General features: G+C 37.3%; 1 protein-coding gene and 1 pseudogene across 1 annotated transcript; one reads left to right on the plus strand and one right to left on the minus strand.

Annotated features, from left to right (window-relative positions):
- Nucleotides 1-1,611: 1,611 nt before the first annotated feature.
- On the minus strand, nt 1,612-10,089 carry LOC138884855 (uncharacterized). Its single transcript, XM_070165704.1, has 5 exons — nt 9,907-10,089; nt 3,000-4,015; nt 2,642-2,909; nt 2,297-2,455; nt 1,612-1,986 (listed from the first exon to the last, which is right to left on the minus strand). Exons 1-5 carry the CDS (start codon nt 10,087-10,089, stop codon nt 1,612-1,614), a joined length of 2,001 nt encoding a protein of 666 aa, XP_070021805.1.
- A 3,197-nt stretch (nt 10,090-13,286) lies between these two features.
- LOC138884856 (uncharacterized) lies at nt 13,287-19,559 on the plus strand (annotated as a pseudogene).
- The last annotated feature ends 1,221 nt before the right edge of the window (nt 19,560-20,780 follow it).

Raw genomic sequence — 20,780 nt, forward strand, 5'->3', positions numbered from 1 at the left:
AATGGCAATGCGTTCCCTCGTCCGATGTCGAGCCTAAGCTCTGATACCAACTGTTACGCGGCGCCTTCCTGAGATTCCTTGGAAGGGCGATGTAAGGCTAAGAAACTGATGTCAATGCAGTTGTTGTCCGCCAACTGAGGTCCCCTCCGTACGCTAGACTAGATTGTCAGTGCCGTACGGGAAAACCAATGTCAAGAGCAATTGAGAGAACAGGAATGAGAATTGAGAATGAAAGAAAGCTTGATTGCATTAATGAAAGCTATTACAGAAAGGCAACGCGGTGTCGAGGGGGAGAGACACCAGTACAGAGAATTGTTTGCTTGCTAGAAAGTTTGATTGCTTGATCCCCCTAATAATGCTTTAAAAAAAATAATCCAAAGCTACAAGACTAGGCTTGATTAAGCTAGAGAAACATAATGGAAGTACATGGAATAAAACTACTCTATATTTACAATGAAAAAGACTTAGTTTGTTATAAGGCAGAAAACAGGTCCGTTGTCGGCAACATAGTCTTTGGCATCAGGGTCTGCGCGCGCGGCGTTGTCTGCGCGCGCGGCGCTGTTGGCATCTGCCTGCGGTTGGGCGCTGGCGAGGGATATCGGTAGGGCGACAGAGGCACATGCGCGCTTGTCACTTGGCGCGGCCAAGACCACGGGGCCGTCAGTGGTGCTAGGCATTGGAAGGCTTGCTAGGACGCCACGGGGCGCGCCCAAGGGGTCATGGGACACGGCTGGAAAGCCGCCCATGACATTACAATCGACAAAACATAACCAGAAATTTCCTTGCTCTAACTTCAAACCGTCTATGCGTATTAAGGAAGGAAAAAATTAGTTTCCTCCTTGTTTCACTATTGTTTCGTCCTCTCTTCACATTTTTTGCGTTTCTTTTTAATCTCTCAAGCCTCTCTAGGGTTCAGCTTATCTTTAAAGTAGGGGTGAGGCGTTGGGTGGTCAAAATTTAGCCGACGAAATCGCCGATTTACTGCCCATCGGCGTTCTCTCTTAAAGAACGAGGGAGAGACAGAGGGAAATCTAGACAGGGGGTTGACAATGGGTGTGTTAATGGTTGAAGAAGGTGAAGTCAGGGGTGTGGGTTCTGATTTGCGGCGCTCTTTCTGTAGATTTTTAGGCCTTTTTTTGGTGTCCCTATATTTAGGTGTTAAGTACTATTATATAGGAGTAGGGATTAGGTTATGGGTATGGGCCTAGGAATGATGGGCTAGGTAATTGGGCCAAGACTAGAAAAATGGACTACTAGATTTATAAAGACGGGATAAACCAACCTAAAACTAATTCCTCCTTCTAAAATTATGTACAATTATAATATAAAAATATAAAACTAATTTTAATTAATTGAACTAAACTATAAAACATAGAACTATTTTTTTGTGTTTTCAAGATTATATAAAAATAAATATAAGGTACTATTTTTGTATATTTTTTATTTAAATTTACGAAAAATACGTAAACTAAAATATTTTTTGTAATTTTCATTTTTGTGACGAAATAAAGTAAAAGCGTCAAAATTAGCTGAAATAGCAATATTAGGCCTAAACTAAATATTTACATGCTAAAATGGGTGAAATTTTGGGGAGGGTTAAAAATCACATGTCTACACTTGGGGTAAAGAAGTTGTGGTAATGCCATTTTCATTACAGAACTCATCAAATTTAGCATTGTCAAATTCTGTTCTATGATCTGATCTGATACATGCTACTCTAGACACCATCTTCACCTGGATTTTCTTCATAATAGCCACAAATACCTCAAAGGGTTCATCTTTTGTTCTAAGAAATAGAGTCCATGTAAATCTGGAGTAGTCATCCACTATCACAAAGATGTATCTTTTTCCTCCCATGTTTTGCACTCTCATTGGGCCACACAAATCCATATGAAGAAGATCGAGTGGTTGTGAGTTGCTGATATCCTTTTTAGGCTTAAAAGATGACTTCACATGCTTTCCTCTAGCACAGACATCACACACTTTCTGTACTTTGAACTTTGACACGGGCAGACCACAGACCAGGCCCTTCTAAATTAGTTTATTCAGAAGAGCGAAGCTTGTGTGCCCCAATCTTCTGTGCCAGAGTTCAACATCATCATCAACAACTTTAGACAACTCAGATCACCACTTTGTATATACTCGAAATCAGCAACATAGATGTTCTTGTATCTCTTGGCCACAAGTATCACTTCACCAGTTACCAGATTAGTAACTGTACATATCTTGGACAAGAACTCCACCTTGTTTCCTTTATCACAGATCTGAGAGACACTCAAGAGACTATACTTAAGACCATTAACATAGTACACATTCTCAATAGAGTGAGTGAGTGATTTCCCAAATTTTCCAACTCCAAGAATGCACCCCTTTTTCCCATTGCCAAAGGATACACTCCCTTTTTTGAGCATCCACTATCCATGAACCATTGTTGACTGCTTCCGTTCACTGTTCCCTGCACAAGGAAATCAAGAGTTAGTTTTAGGAACCCAAATAAGTTTGGGCCCTTGTATTAGGCAAGAGGATGAATAAGAGCTCTCTTAGTCCATGCATGTAATATGCATTTTTTATGGGTGGCACTTGGTCCCTTTTTAGTAGTTAAATTTTCAACAAACACTTTATTTTTATAAATAGACTAGACCCTAGCTTGATAATTTTCCTTGAAATGCTCGTTATTCCCACAGTGGGTACACAGCCAGTTATCTAATATAGTAACATACTTGCTATGGGGGTTGTAAGGGATTTTCTCCCTTTGGAACCCTATTCCCTGTCCGTTTCCACCATTATTAACATACATGGCAGTGATAGCTTCTGAGGACCAGGTCCACTTTATGGACTTTTCAAGATCATTTTTTACTCTTTCCAGTTCAGTTTGGAGATGCTTGTTTTTCTCAGTTTCAACATACAAGCTAGTTCTCACAGCCTTTAACTCATTTTCAAACCTAATATGTGCCTCACTGGCTACCTCTTTTCCTTTTCAAGAATTTCCAGGTTTATACTCAGTTCTTAATCCCTCTATTGTTTCCCTCAGGTCTGCAATTACTACCAAGAGATCATCTTTTTCTTCCTTAATATCAGTCACTCTCTTCACTAAAGCCTCTTTTTCTTTACTGAAGTTCTCAATGGTTTTATTATAGTCAATAGCTACAACCACAAAGTCATCTCTTTCATGTTGTATGTTAGCAATTTTTTCGGTTAAAACAATTTTTTCTTTCTCCAACTCACAAAAAGTTTCCTTTAGATCAACTACATACACCACCAGATCATCTCTAGTTTGTTCAGCTTCTCCTAGCTCTAAGGTCAAGGCATACTTATCCTCCACAAGACTATGATAGGCATCAATCAATACACTAGCTAAAGACATGAGTTTCTTAGGAGAGTAGAATTTCATATTTCTCTGAACATACTTGAAATTTACCTCATTGTTTTCATTGTCTTCATCGTCATCTAATTGGGACATCAAAGCAAATATTGAATCATATTCATTTTTCTCACTTTCAACTGCCATCATGGAGTTGTCACTTGCATCTGTTTCATCTTCAGACTCACTAGAGGAATCTCCCCATGCTGCAAGAGCCTGTTTCACCACATTGTCAGCGGACCTCTTCCTTTTGAAGTGCTTGTCAGGAACCGGGTTCCTCTTGGATACTTTCTCAAGGTTGTACTTGGAGTGTTCTTGCTTCAGGAAAGGACAATCTTTGATGAAGTGCCCTGGATTTCCACACTTGTAGCATAGATCAAAGTTCTTTGGTTTGCTGGAGTTGCCCCTTTTTAGTATTCCTACATTTCTTCTGACCATCTTCTTAAACCTTTTGGTTATGTAAGCCATGTCACTGTCCTCCTCGCTCGAGTCATTGCTTTCAGCTTTGAGTACCAGGTTTTTTTCTTTCTTTGGTTCTCTTCTTTCACTGTCTATCTTCCTCTTCATCTCGTAGGTATTCAAATTTCCAACCAACTCGTTTATGGTCAGCTCCTGCAGGTCCTTTGCTTCAGTAATAGCATTCACCTTGCTTTCCTAAGAACTGGGCAGGATACTAAGAATTTTCCCCACTAGCTTGTTCCTAGGAATGATTTCACCAAGTGAGTGTAGCTCATTTATGATAGAGGTGAATCTTGTGTGCATATCTTGAATAGATTCATCGTCTTTCATCCTAAAGAGTTCATACTCAGTAGTGAGCATATCAATATTAGATTGTTTTACTTGAGTGGTTCCCTCATGTGTTATTTGCAAAGCTTCCCATATCTTCTTGGCAGTTTCACAAGCAGAGATTCTATTATATTCATCAGGTCCTATTCCACACACCTAAATTTTATTGGCACGAAAATATTTCTCTGCAGCTTTCCTGTTTGGGTTAGTGTATTCTTTTCTGGTCTTTGGCATTGTCAATGGAAGGTCTCCAACTACCTTTGTTGGGATATAAGGACCATCACATTTGACATCCCACAACTCAGAATATTCAGCCATGATAAAATCATGCATTCTTGCCTTCCACCACCCATAGTATTGCCCATTGAACCTGGATGGTCTGTACGTAGATTGACCTTCTTCAAAATTTAGTGGAGCAGTCATAAGGATCCTTCCTATGTGTTAGCCTGATAGGAGAAACCCGCTCTGATACCAATTGATAGTTTATATGAGTCCCCCAAACTATAGACTACCAGGTCCACTATGAGTTTTCACTGTGAATACTAATAAAACAGTAAGTAAATAAGACAGGGAGAATTACGTGGAAAAATCCATGCTCAAGGGGATAAAAAACCACGACCTACACTGGCAGGATTTCAACTTCACTATGAGAAACTTTTAGATTACAACCTATACAATCTAAAAATTAAACTCTTAATCCCTGACTAACTTGTAATACACTTATTACAAGCCACTTTGCAATACACCTATTACAAAGACTTCAACTCATGACTAACTCTAGTCACGACACAAACACAAAGGGTTTATGGTTTTACAAAGGGGTTCCTAAGTAATGTTTCTAGCTAAGCAATTTAGGAATTACAATGAAGAATAATTACAAAGTTACAACTCAACTAAGGACAACAAAATATTAGATTTGGGAACTGGTCTGTAGTAGCATTTAACTTTGTTCTTGAGGCTCTTGCGAATTTAGTTCACTTTCTCTGAAGGATTGAAAACTTGAAGTGACTTCTCAAGTATTCAAGTGATGTTTTGTTGTAATACTCTTGCTAAAATGCCTTTGATGGCATCATATGAATGATGTAAGCAATTGGTTGGTCAAAGGACAAGTGACTGCAAAACTGCTGCATTGTGTGCACTGTTTCTGTAGCAGTCACTTTCCAGCTGTGCTTAGTTGACTTTCGTAGTGTTGTCAAGGAAACACAAGGGATCAAGTCCCTATCTTATTTCTCTATTTTCTACACTTGCAGCAATTCACATTAGCTGGAGTTCTGGCTGGAATACGTTCATTAACAATGTGTACCAAATGTGTCAGTTTCCCTATCTGGTTCTTTACAATAAGTTTGTTAGATCATCCAAAACATAAGTTAAAGAAATTGAAAACCCATCAAAGATAACACCAACAACACAAGAACACAACAATAACATGATATATACATTATTTTCCAATCTTATATACACCATAAAATACAACAAAACAATCCAACACACCCCAATCTCTTCATACACAAAACGACCATCGTAGTAGTGTCAAAAGACCCGAAAATGTTACGACGAATGACCAGCCCACCACCCTGCATTTATGTGGTATTTATCCAATCCATTCCTCCTCCAAAACTCCATAAAACAGTAGTAAAACACGCAACTGAACAGCAACACAAAAGAGTCCACAAAATAGTCCGTTACAAGTGAAAATCTCGAACTCACGGCTTCCGATCACCGTCCCATGAGTTCTTACAATTTTAGAATGGCTTTATACACATAGCCAAAATTATATGAAAGAGAGAAGTAAAATTACCTTATTTGTTGAATAACACAGCTCTTATCCTGGTTCTTCAAACTCAAGGTTTCGCCTCTAACTTCAACTTGAAAAGGAGAGAAATTTAATTAGGGTTTGTGTTCAATTTTTGGGAGGATGTTTGCAGGGGTTTATGTCTGGTTATTGTGCCCTATTATCAATGTATTACATGAACAAAAGATTCCTTTAAAATGTCTCTTTGGACGACCCAAACTGGTCCATTTTTGGACTCTCATTTAAGCAAGCAGGTGACACACCTACTTGTCACCTAGCAGCCTGCGCAGTCTTGCGAAAATGCATATACCTCTCTATTTTGATGACATATTGACAAATCGTTTAATGGGTTATAAAATAGACTAATATATCTTCAGTTTAATGGGTAGAAGACCCCGTAACTCTAAGTATATTGGGAGAAAATCGCAGTTACAATTGACCTAAATTTTAGTAAAACCTATGAACGTAACTTGTGATGACTTTCATCCACTTTTGTTCCACAACTCACTTGGCATCAAAACATAACACATGACTATCATACGACTAACATAACTCATAACATAACCTTTTTATCATTTTAAGCACCCTAGTCTCACCCCAAAAGTACATGTTATACATTCCCAACTTGTCGACTTTCGATGAAACATTATTTTCTTTAATTACTTAGCTTCTAAACCTTCCAACCCTCTTTATACTTGTTGTACATGATCTTCAATATATGTAACATCTGAGGTAACATGATAACTTACTTGATATACTTCCAAAGATGAACTCATTTTTGGTCATACATTATTTTACTTACGATGCACTTTTAAGTACAAAAACATAGGGTGTACCAAGTTAACTAAGAGTCTAAACTATCGACTAATGACAATGCTAAGCAAAGGAAGTTATCAATTGGGAGAAGATATGGTTGATAGGATATGTGCAAGATAAATGTTTTGGATTTAACTTTAGATAGTTCACTTTTGATGTTCAAGTGAGTCTCTCGAATTCACTTGGTTATTAGTTTAATTGTTTAGTAGAAACTCCTCTCTCGATTATGTCTCAACCTTACACGATGAACCAATTTTAAGCACGTGAAGATATGCAGCAATTCGTAATGGATTGGTCTGTAGGAGAACCTCTCTCGATTATCCTCCTAATTAAGTTTAATCAACAATTTAACAAGCCCCTTCTGATTACTAAGAAGAATTAATGACTTCAACAAACAAAATATAATGCAACAATATCACAAGTTATGCCTCTCTTCAATTCATGAACAAGTGAATATAGATGCAACAGTTATTAGATCCAAAATAATTCAATACATAAAACTAGAGTTAATTATCCACAAACAAGTATCAATACACTAAATTCAGCAACCCTAAAGAGAACTACTCCATGGATATGGAGTAATTCATCAAAATAATGTTTAAGTTAAAGGAAAACATAGAACAATCCAAATTCTTGTCTTAAGTGAGAATTGAATGATGAAATCCTTGAGTTTTTGCTTTTCTAACTCCTCCTTGGCATACTTAGGTCTAAGATGTGTCAAAAGTCCCAAAAATAATATTTTTCCGTGTATATATACCAAGTAGGGTTGGGTCCAAACAAAAACACCTTTTTATATGCGAAATAGTACAATTACTCTACAAATTTGCACAGGCATGCCTCATGGGGCGATGCGCCATGCGGGGAATTTGTGGGGAAGTTCAGAGAGTTGATTTCTGACAAACTGCAGGAATTCATGCACCGCCCCACGCACCGCAGAAGTTTGGAATTTTGAAAAATGTAAAACATGAAAGTTGTATCCCTTTTAAATATCTTTCCAACTATATTTGTGGAGCCTAAACAGATTTCTGAGTGAAAAGTTTTGTGCATTTTTGCTATACAATGCGCAGTATGCCTGCTCGATTCTTCGTTTCGTTCTTAAATTGCACTATCATTCGTTGATCCTTGATCACAATCCCCACTTAATCCTTGAGCTTTTACTCAGACTTCAAAGCTCCAGAATAGCTTGAATTCATTTCATAACCTCTACATAGATATGAACACTCCTACAAGGCATAAAACACAAAATTAGTACAAAACACTAGCAATTAATACTCAAACTCAATTAAAGTGCAATAAATTAGAATGTACTAATTGACTAAAACATGAGATTATTGCTACCATCAACACCCCACACTTAAACCATTGCTCGTCCTCGAGTAATCAAACCATACTCTATATAGACACGACCTTATAAACAACACTCAAGACTCAACTTACCAAGAATATTTAAAATTGGCTAAGCACAATAGAGTAACATCCTTGCCTCAATATTCGACTCACAAGTACCACACATCATTCACAACTTACTCACTTACACTAACATAGAGGTGAACGACATTACCTTTCATTCATGAATCAAGTTCCCTCACACAACAAAAGAGAGTAGTTTCACACATATAAAATTCAAGAACAATTAGGAACTCAAGATAAAAAGAAATCACTCACTCTCAGAAACGATATTCATGTGCCATGAAGATGAACCATAGGCTTGCCCATAGTGTACTACTCTACTAATTGAGTTAATTCAGTCAAGGATCAAGTAGGACTTTAAACTAGTTGTAATGTAGGCTATAGGATAGGTAGGATATATGTAGATATAAGAGTGACTACAGCTCCTTAAGAACTTTAATACATACATTTAACATTCAAAACCCCACACTTATGTCAAACCATACTCCACTTTCACATCAATATGCATTAACTCCCTACTTCTTTAAGCACAATTACATCAAGAGTTATCACTTATCAGAAAATATTTTGCACAACAATACAACTAATTTTTTTTTCTTATTCAATTAAAGTGGCTCACACTTTCAAAAACAATGCATCATTCTCCTTATTTCATAAGTTCCACTCGAAAGCCAAACCAGCCACCCCGCACTTCAACTTTTACAAAGTTCCTAATAATTTTTAAGTGCTCAAGAGAGGTATATAGGTTCAAATAGATGATAAATTCAAATAAATGGGTAAGGCTTGTAATGTGGTTGCCCAAGAAATAGACTTACAGGCTCAAAAGGGGTTAACTAAGATATATAACAATTAGGTTGGTAAAATTATATAACTTGCTCAATAAAGAAAGGCCTATATCACCTCCAAGACTAAATAAAACTACTATTTTGCTTTGCAAACACATGGGCCAAGTTCTAGACATCAAATATAATGCATAGAATAACACAAAAATCTTACACACACAAGGAACATAACTCACTCAGGATTGGACTCATCAAGACACTCTAGTCAAAACAGTTAAGCAATGTTAAGATCATACAATTTAAGGTACTTTATACAAGAGTAAAAAACGAGCCTAAGCGTCGCAACTAAAGAACTCACTATTCTCAAGGCATAATAAAGTCAAGAGATATTGCTTTCAATTAAACTCATAGCACGGGGTTTCCTACTTCTACCAAAAATAAAAACTAACTATACTCAGTTCAAACAAAACCATTGTAATAGAATCGCAACATAAAGAAAAACCAAGGGGGGGATTATTACACTACCAACAAAAGAAAATCTTTTTGTCTCTTTTCTTTCGGCTTTAATTCCTCAAGAAACCTGTCGAATAATATCCATCATCGGGAACAGTCGAAAATTTGAAAGTTTGTATGGCTTTTCAATTTTTTTCTAACTTCTATAAAGAAAAAAACAATCAAGCTAACTAAAGCAAAAACTAAGACTAATATACATACAACATACAAATATGCTCCACCGCAAATTTTAAGTTGTGGCATGTCCCCATAACACATAATTAAAAAGTGTAAGATAGAGGAAACTTCCCTGAATCTCTAGTCAGGATTTGAATCGAAGTCGGGATCCATTCCATGTGCCCGAACTAGTGCACACATCCATGTAGATAACTTCTTTTCAACCTTCTTGGGGTACACCCCACACTTGTCTTTTTCATTCATTGGGGCCTGTTTTTCACACCCTTCACCTTCCACTTAACACTTGTAGCTGGCTTCTCTTGTTTCACCCCTTTTTCCATATTCGTCTCAAAAGTTACGGTCTTATCACCCACTCTAAGAATGAGTTTTCTATCATGAATATCCAGTATATTTCTACCCATTGCTAAAAATGGTCTTCCTAGGATGAGGAGGACCTTCTTATTCTCCTCCATATTCACCACTATAAAATCTATAGGAAATATAAACTTATCGACCCATACCAAAACATCTTATAATATCCCCTCGGGTTTTGTAGTTGTTTGGTCTGCCAGCTGCATAGACATTGGTGCAGACCTTATCTCTCCAATCTCATTCTCCAGCTTCATGTACATAGACAACGGTATTAGATTTATTGAGGCACCTGAATCACATAAAGATTTATCAAAATTGAGAGTGCCTAAAGAGCAAGGTATGGTAAAAATCCCTGGATCTCCACACTTTTGTGGGAGTTTGTTTTGCAAGATTGCACTGCAATGCTCTGTGAGCTTGACCACCTTGGTCTCTTTTATCTATTTCTTCTCTGTAAGGATCTCCTTCAATAACTTTGCATAAGATGGCATTTGTGACAGAACTTTAGTGAATGGCAGGTTCACATTAACCTGTCTCAGCATGTCTAGAAATCTCTCAAACTGCTTGTCCAGCTTTTCTCTATAGATCTTTTGGGGAAAAGAAAGAGTAGATATATGCTTGCTCACATCATCAAATTCCTCCCTTCTTGAAGTTTCCTTGTTCTTCTTTTTCTCTGCTCCCTTCTTACCTTTCTTCTTCTCAGTCTTTTTATCATCTTCAATTTTCAGCTCATTCCCACTCTCTTTTTCAGGCGCAACTTCTTTTTGAATTAGAGTGTAATCTTTCAAAACTTGTCCACTTCTCAAGGTCAAAATATTTACTGTTTCTTTGGGATTCTTCTCAGTATCAGCTGGTAGACTGCCTGGGATTCTCTCAGATAATTTAGTTGCAATCTTTCCCACTTGTCTCTCCAAATTTCACAAACTTGTCCCAAGTTCTTTGATAGCTGCACCATGAGCATCTAGTCTCTCATATGTCTTGACAATGAAAGACTTCATCAAATCTTATAAACCAGACTGAATTGGCTATTGAGGCTGAAATTGCGGCCTTTGATGATTTTGGAAGCCTAGAGCTCGTTGAAATGTGGAGTTATTTTATTGCCATGCATTTGTTGTGCCCCTAGGTGAACTCCATGTAAACCCGGAGTATTTTTTACCCATTCCATTGAAATTATAAGTACCCACCGCATTCACTTCCTCTATGGTAGCTTGACATTCATCATTAGGGTGTCCTCTTCCACATATATCACATGCTGCATGAGGCTCATTATGTACTGAGGCTATGGTCAGCTTCCTTATTTCTTTTGACATGGCATCAAGCTATACCAGCACAAATGTGTTAGTATCAACGTGGTGAACACTAGTTGATCTTATTCTTTTAACAATCTCCGAGGGCCACTAATTTGCATATTTAAACAACTCATCTATAATAGTGACTATCTCCTCTGGAGTCTTTTTCATCAACGGACCCCCAGCTACATTGCTCAATGTTCTGCGTGAGGCTGATGTCAAACTATCCCAAAAGTCCTGGAGTTGCATCCAGAGTTCAAATCCACTATGTTGATATTTTGGCACAATCTCCTTAAACATCTCCCATGCTTCAAACCCGATCTCAGTCTCGTTCTGGCAGAAGTTACGGATTTCCCTTCTATACTTGCCTATTTTAGCTGAGGAAAAATACTTAGCAAGAAATTTTCTGGTCATCTCCTCCCATATTCTAATTGATCCTTGGGGCAAGATTTTAAACTAGTGCTTTGCATGATCTTTCATGTGAATGGGAATGCCCTTAGATAAACTGAATCTTGTGACACACCATTATATTGGAAGGTGTTCATAATCTCCTCGATGTCCATTAGATTATTGTTTGGACTTTTGTTCATCTTTCCTTTGAAAACACAGTTGTTTTGAAGGGTTTGGAGTAACCCTTGCTTCAATTCAAAATTGTTGGCTACAATAGGAGGGGTCTCACACTTCAAAGTTGTAGACCGGTCTAGCATAAACGCCAAATGGTCTCCCTTGGTCGGGTGGTATTTTTCCGTACTGGTCTAGAACGAAGGGCTGATTCTGAGCCAATCTCCGAGCCATCTCTTCTTCATATGCAATTTCTGCATCTCTAATAGTTACTTCCTTAGCATCCCGAGCAACTTTTTCTCTTATCTGGGCTGCCTCTTTCGCAACCAAATCCATAATATTATCATCTCCATCCATATTTACTGTGGTTGAGGATTGCCCAACCTTCTCAACTGTCACAATTGTTTTTCGATTTCTGGCTCGTATGGTTGCACTTTTTTCCTAGAAGATCGAGTCATGCACCAATCTAACCTGTAGTCTGCACACAGTCAAAGCACACCAAACATAAAAAGAGAAAATAAAATAAAAAGAAAAATTCCTGAATTAACACTACAAACTATTTCAAACACTATTGCTCGCTAGTCGAAAACACTACAAACTATTTCAAACACTATTTATAGAAGCACTCAACCCAATACCAAAGTACCAAAGGTGATACTAATTTTAGCTTTCCAGAACACAGCTGATCTCGCAATGCTTGACCTCTTGCTTCCTGTCTCCTCCACTCCTGCTGATATTTCCAACTTGGAATTGCAAATCGAAGCCTATATTACAAAATAAAATAACATTTAAAGTGCCAATCACAAGCAACTCATCCAAAAAATTGTGTTCAAACATAATCCAAATGACTCTACCATTTCTGCAGCCCTTGGCCCAAGCAGTTCGCTATGGCTCGGCGTGATAATTTCGTCCTCATTTGTCATGTTTTTACGTTTGTTATGAATTATCACGTGTTACTCCATCTACCTGATCATAGGCTAAAAACCTGTATTTTAGTCGTTGTAACAACACTTTAATTATTGCATTTTACAAAGATTTGAGCTTAATTAATAATGAATTACTAAATTCATGTTTTATGCCTTACAGGAAGAGATTTCGACTTAAGAATTTAATTAGGGATGAATTTGATTAATTTGGGGCTTTGAAGTCTGAGAAAAAGCTAAATAAATCAAGTCGGGATCGTGTTCGGGGTTCGCATAGCAAGCCCGGATAGAAAAACAAGAGAAAAAATGAAGCAGCGCAAAAACAATGTACTGTCGCGCTGCGTGGGGCGCCGCAGAAGTGCAAATTTTTGTGCTGCATTGTTTTGCTCCGTTAAAATGTATTCTGCCTCTGTCCAATCCATGTACGCGACACATGGGGCATCGCGCGGGGCGTCGCGGACGTGTAAAAATTGCAGAACGAGTCTATTTCGGTCCTAAAAGGGCATAATTGTCAAAACCCATTATTACATGATTAAAAAGGGTAAAACAACCATTATTGGGGAGAGAGACCTGATTTTAGAGAGAAAAAGAAGAGGAGATTCATCTGGAAGCATCAAAAATCAAGAGGAACAATACTTTGGAGCAAGGATTAAAAGAGTTTTTCTAAACTTTCTTCTAGTATCTATTTATTTGATGTTTAAAAGTTATATTGTTGATGTTTGTATGAATGAGTGGCTAAAAACCCAAATATTCTGGGGTCATGGGTGTTAGATAATTATGTTGTTTGAAGCTTAAATGGATAATCTTGAATTTATCGTTATGGGTTGTTTATTTAATTTTGCTGTTAATTATTTTATTGCGTAGCTAACAGTGAAATACTATTTATGAATCTTGAGTTAAACTTGAAAAAGGAAATTGTTGATTGCATATAGAATCAAAAAAACAAGATCTTGATCCTGGGCATCGGGTGAGAGATTAGCGATTAAGATAGAAATATATTGCCTTGTTTGGTTGAAAAATAGGAATTGTAAATGCATTTGAGTTAATATTAATGCCATAGAAATACAGGTATTAATTTAACTTGAATAGGCATATAAGAATTGGACAGATTCTTATGGGTATTATTAACCCTATAATCAATAACCCAGATAATTCAATAAATCATTCTTAAGCTAAAAGCGTAGCACGATCTCTAGCAAGCTCATGACCCTGGAATATCTCTTTTATTAATTGTTAAAAGAAGATTGCATAAGTGGTATAATAAACTTTGAGTTGTATTATTGTGTGTTTACTATTTAAATTAGAAATTGGTTATTTATGTATTTTGTGATGAATTAGCTTGAATTGATAATTGTTTGAGCTTGCATCAGTCAATAAGTTGATCATAATTCCTCGTGGGAACGTTACTTTACTTATTACTATATTACTTGACGATCGCGTATACTTGCGTGAGTGTTTTCGTCGCATCAAGTTTTTGGAGCCGTTGCTGGGGACTTAGAAATTAGCTACTTGACTGAGTTAAGCTTTTATTAGCTATTGGTTTAAGCATTAATTTTCAGTTCACTTTGTTTGTGTCACGCAGGCTCTTCTCTTGAATGCAGAGGAGTAGAAGCACAAGCAATCTCTTCCCTCTTGATCCTAAAATTGAAATAACACTTCATAGAGCGAGGAAGGAGTTGGAAGTTAGATACAAAACAGAAAGAGAGTTGGACATTTTAGTTCAACCACAGCCAACAATGATGGCAGGTAATGGAGGGCATCCGATGATAGAAGCTGCAAGGCCAAATCTTGCTAATATGACATAGGCTAATGTGAAGCCTGATATCACTGGTCACTTTGAGCTTAAACAGTACATGGTATAGCTGATTCAGTCCACTAGGCAATATGTAGGCCTATCTCATGAAGACTCGCAGAGGCACATTCAGAATATTTTGGAAATCACGGATACTTACAACTATCCAAATGTTTCCAAGGACTATGTCAGGCTGTTCTTGTTTCCTTTTTCATTGTTGGGGGAAGCTAAAGAATGGTTGCAGAAGGAGCTTGCTAATTCAATCTATACTTGGGATTATTTAGCAAAGAAATTCTTAATCAAGTTTTTCCCCACTAAAAAGACAAAGTCTTTGCGAAGCCAGATTCTTGGGTTTCAACAACGGAATGGTGAGACTATTCATCAAGCTTGGGAAAGATACAAGAAACTACTTCGAGACTGTCCACATCATTGTCAAACTGATGAGGTATTGGGCCATACTTTTGTTGGTGGATTAGATGAGACTTCAAAGATGAATCTTGATTCAGCTTGTGGAGGTAGTTGCATGGCGAGACCATATAATGAAATACAACTTTTGCTAAACAACTTTACTGCTAATGATTATAATTGGCAAGGTGAGGAAGAACCAAGGAGAGCAATGAAACAGAAAGCAGCAAGGGTACTTGAACTTGATGATTTTTCCGCCATGAGAGTAGATATAGCAAAATTGGCAAATCAAATGAATAGAATGACAATGAACTATACACAACAAATGCAATATGTTCAACAAATGTCGATTTATTGTGAAATGTGTGGTGACAATCACACGAGTGACATGTGCCCCACGAATCCTGAATCTATTTATTATGTGGGACAACAAAGCAGAGGTCCGATGAATCAACAGGCACAATATGGGAACACTTACAATCCAGATTGGAGGAATCATCCTAATTTCTCCTGGGGTGGAAATCAATCAAATCAAAATCAATATAGATCCCAAGGAAATTTTAATCAACCTCAAAGGCCACCCCAGCAAGTAGAAGAAAGTACAAATGATTTGTCGAAGAAATTGTTGCATGACAATCAACAACTCAGAACTGATTTCAGAAATCTTGAAAGACAAATGGGACAGCTAGCTGCAAATCAAAACACTAGGCCTACAGATGCTCTTCCAAGTGATACAAAGAAAAATCCGCAAGTTAGTTCAATTACAGTTAGAACTGGAAGGGAATTAGGAGAAGTTCCAAAGAAGAGAAAAGAAAAGCTTATACCTGAGGGTGAATTGATTCCCAAAGCAACACAGGAAGCAAAGAAAGATGATACTGTTTCAGCACCCGTGAATGTTCTAAGGCCACCACCACATTTTCCACAAAGATTGCAGAAAAAGAATGATGATCGCATGTTCAACAAATTTCTCTCTATGTTGAGTCAGATTCAATTGAATATTCCGTTGGTAGATGTGATTCGTGAAATTCCAAAGTATGCCAAGTACATAAAAGATATTGTGGCTAACAAGAGGAGATTGACTGAATTTGAAACAGTTGCACTTACTGAGGTGTGCACTTCAAGGGTCCAAAATAAGCTTCCTCAAAAGCTTAAGGATCCTGACAGCTTTACTATCCCTGTGAGAATAGGTAATGTTGGTGTAGGCCATGCACTTTGTTATTTGGGAGCGAGCATAAATTTGATGCCACTGTCTTTGTACAAAAATTTGGGTTTGGGAGCTCCAAAACCCACCACGGTGATGTTACAACTAGCAGACAGGGCCATAGCTTACCCGGAAAGGGTGATTGAAAATGTGCTGCTGAAAATTGGGAAATTTATTTTCCCGGCTGATTTCATTATCTTGGATTTTGAAGTAGATGAAAAAGTTCCTATTATATTGGGAAGACTTCTCTTGGCTACAGGTGATGCTATAACTAAAGTAAGATAAGGAAAAATGATCATGAGAGTTAACAATGAGGAAGCTATTTTTAATGTATACAAAGCAATTCAACTTCCTCGCCATTAGGAAGAGTTGTCTATAATATCTGTCATGGAGATGGATGAGCTACTTATTGCCCCAAGTGTATATTTGAAGGATTCTTTAGAGAAAGCAATCGTGTTGTTTGAGAGTTTGGAGATTAATGATGAGGTTGAAGAGATGAAGCATATTTTGAATGCATCATGTGAATATATGAAACGTTTAATTCCCTTTAAACCTTTGAACGGGCCAAATAGTCCTCCTCCGAAGCCATCAATTGAAGAATCTCCAAAATGGAACTAAAGCCTTTACCTTCTCACCTTCATTATGCTTATTTGGGTAGTTCTGATACGTTACCTGTTATTATTTCTTCTGACTTGTATAAATTGCAGGAGGAAAATTAGCTGAGAGTACTATGTGAGCATAAAAGAGCAATTGGGTGGACAATGTTTGACATAAGAGACATTAGTCCATCTTTTTGCATGCATAAAATTCTCATGGAGGAAGAACACAAGCCGAGAATAGAACAACAACGCGGCCTAAATCCCAACATGAAAGAGGTGGTAAGAAAAGAAGTGATTAAATGACTTGATGCAGGTATTGTATTTTTAATCTCTGATAGAAAATGGGTAAGTCCAGTCCAATGTGTTCCAAAGAAAGGAGGAATGACTGTAGTGATAAATGAACAATTATCTGATTCCCATTCGAATTGTTACTAGGTGGAGGATTTGCATAGATTATAGAAAATTGAATAATGCCACCCAAAAAGACCATTTTCCTCTCCCCTTTATTGACCAAATACTTGATAGATTAGCTGGACCGGAATACTACTATTTTTTGGATGGCTACTCGGGATATAATCAGATTGTTATAGCCCTATAGGACCAAGAGAAGACCACATTTACATGTCCCTATGGGACATATGCATTTAAAAGAATGTCATTTTGTCTTTGCAATGCACCTGCAACTTTTCAAAGGTGTATGATGGCTATTTTTACTGATATGGTTGAAAGATTTGTGGAAGTATTTATGGATGATTTTTCTGTATTTGGATGTTCTTTTGATGAATGTTTAATGAATCTTGACAAGGTACTTGCTAGGTGTGAAGAAACAAATTTGGCACTGAATTAGGAAAAATGCCATTTCATGGTAAGAGAATGTATAGTCCTAGGGCACAAAGTGTCCAAGAATGGATTGCAGGTAGATAAAGCAAAGGTGGAAGTAATTGAAAAATTACCTCCACCGACATCAGTTAGAGGCATTCACAGTTTCTTGGGTTGTGCAGGTTTTTATCGTCGTTTCATTAAAGATTTTTCAAAAATTTCATCTCCTTCGTGTAGGCTTATTGAGAAAGATATATCCTTCAAGTTTGATGATGCTTGTCTGAAAGCATTTGATGAGCTGAAAAGAAGATTAGTTACTTCACCAATTATCATTGCTCCAGATTGGAAAATTCTATTTGAGTTGATGTGTGACGCAAGTGACATAGCCATTGGATCTGTTTTGGGGCAGCGAAAGGAGAAAATCTTTTACTCTATTCATTACACGAGCAGAACTCTTAGTCCAACACAAATGAATTACACTGTTATTGAAAAAGAGTTGCTTGCAGTAGTATAGGCATTTGATAAGTTCAGGTCCTATCTAGTGGGAACCAAAGTCATAGTTTACACATATCACTCAGCTATTAGATATTTATTTTCAAAGAAAGATGCCAAGCCAAGGTTAATCCGATGGGTTCTTCTTTTGCAAGAATTTTATTTAGAGATTCGAGATCGAAAAGGGATAGAAAATTAGGTTGCAGATCACTTGTCCCGGTTGAAAAATCGAGGCCATGTCACTGAGGGAGAATCAATCAAAGAAACATTTCCTGATGAACTGTTACTAGCCATCACTTCAGATGAAACCCCAGGGTATGCTGATTATATGAATTTCATTGCAAGTGGGGTGACTCCACCAGCATTCACAGCTAATCATAGAAGAAGATTTTTACATGATGTGAGATTTTACATGTGGGATGAGCCTTTTCTATACAAGCAATGCGCAGATCAATTGGTAAGAAGGTGTGTCCCTGAGGAGGAGATGAATGCAATATTGCATGACTGTTATGCTTCTCTTTATGAAGGTCACCATGGTGGAGACAGAATGGCACAAAAGGTTTTGCAATCAGGTTTTTACTGGTCAAATTAATTAAAGATGCACATGCTTTTGTGAAAAATTGTGACAGGTGTCAAAGAACAGGTACAATCACGAAGAGGAACGAGATGTCTTTGCAAAATATTTTGGCAGTAGAGTTCTTTGATGTCTGGGGAACTGATTTCATAGGACCATTTCCATACTCTAATAGGCACAGATACATTTTGGTTGCATTTGATTATGTGTCTAAGTGGGTGGAGGCCATTGCTCTTCCTACTAATGATTCAAAGGTAGTGGTAAGTTTCGTAAAGAAGCACATTTTCACATGCTTTGTAACTCCAAGGGTGTTGATAAGTGATGGAGGAACATACTTTTGTAACAAATTGTTGAAAAATGTTCTAGCAAAATATGGGGTAAGTCACAAGGTTGCTACTGCGTATCACACTCAAATGAGTGGTCAAGTTGAAGTGTCAAACAGAGAGGTAAAATAGATTTTGGAGAAAACAGTGAGTGCAAATAGGAAAGATTGGTCCGGTAAGTTAGAAGATGCATTGTGGGCTTACCGAACTGCATACAAAACTCCAATAGGTACTTCTCTGTACATGTTGATTTATGGCAAAGCATGTCATTTGCTCGTTGAGCTAGAACACAAAGCTTATTGGGCAATCAAAAAGCTAAATATGGATATGGACTTAGCCGGTGAAAAATACTGCTACAACTCAATGAACTTGACGAGTTTCGGTTGCATGCTTATGAAAACACCGAGTTGTATAAAGAAAGGACCAAGAGGTGGTATGACAAGCACATCCAACATCGTGAGTTTGAGCCGGGTCAAGAAGTTCTCTTGTTTAATTCAAGGCTAAAGCTTTTTCCTAGAAAGCATAAGTCCCGTTGGGCAGGCCCTTTCGTTGTGGTGAGTGTGACTCCTCATGGAACAGTTGAATTGCGGGAATAAATTCAAGTGGTACATTCTTGGTGAATGAGCAGCGAGCAAAACACTATAGGGGTGGTGATATTAAACGTCACAAGACCTCGGTAGATTTGGTTGATGTGTGATGAAGTGTTGAGTCATGCCGCAACGTTAAATTATGCGCTTGTTGGGAGGCAACCCAATAACTAACATCACTAACTTTTAATTGTAGTTTAGAAATGTTAGATTTTAGATGTTATAATGTTGTTAGTTAGGTGCAAGCATGAATTTGGCATAAAATCAATGTACAATGATGTAGGGGTGTAAATTGTGAGTTTAAAAGTCGAAAAATAGGCTAACTTTGTAAAAAATTGGCCTACCGCGTCACGTGTGGCGTCATGCCACACACCGCGCTAGACAAAATTGCACAGGCGAGGCAAAATGCAAAATTTTCGGAGCAACTAAGATTTTTGCACTACCGCGCCGCAGCAATACATTTTCGTTAAAAAAAAGAATTTAAAAATAAACCCCTTAATAACCGAACCCCTGCCTTCCCCTTATTTCATTATTTCATCTCCCAAACTCTCTGCCTCTCCAAGTCTCACCCAAAAAGCCCCAAACAATTTCACCCAACAAATCCATCCCCAAATCATTCTTCTTCTTGCAAGGTAAGTATTCTCTTCGGTCTTTTCTTTCAATCTAGTAGTATTTTAGTTTGTATTTCTTTCTTATTTTCAACTATATTTGTATAAACCCTAGCAAGAATTGTGTTTTTAATTTTCTTTTAGTTTCTTTTGTTAATATTGTTGAAAATAGTATTAGATACTTAGAATGTATATTATCTTTTTGATTATGGAGGATTTTAGGGTCTGTTGAGGTGATATGGGTTGAGTTTCTTGTTGAAGATTGTTGAGGGGTATATTATTTCGAAAATACATGTAAGAAAGTGAAAAATTATGCATTGAATATTATTGTGAAGATGTGGTTATGTTATAGTTGTGGTGTGAGTCATATTTGTGTTGTTGATATGGTGATTATGCCTCATTTCAAGTTAAAATTTTAAGAATACAAGACATGCTTACAATGTATTTGTTAAAATGTCTAAGTGACATGAAATTGAGTAATATTTCAAATTGAGAAACAAATTGCATTGTGAGATGTTATTATTGATAACAACTATGACATTAGGCTAAACCATGAATTTTCACTTACTTTATGTAAAATGATATGTAGGATTCATGCTAATGTGCCAATGTAGTATATTTT

This window comes from Nicotiana sylvestris, unplaced genomic scaffold (assembly GCF_000393655.2).
Source record: "Nicotiana sylvestris unplaced genomic scaffold, ASM39365v2 Un00070, whole genome shotgun sequence".
Taxonomy (NCBI): Eukaryota; Viridiplantae; Streptophyta; class Magnoliopsida; order Solanales; family Solanaceae; genus Nicotiana; species Nicotiana sylvestris.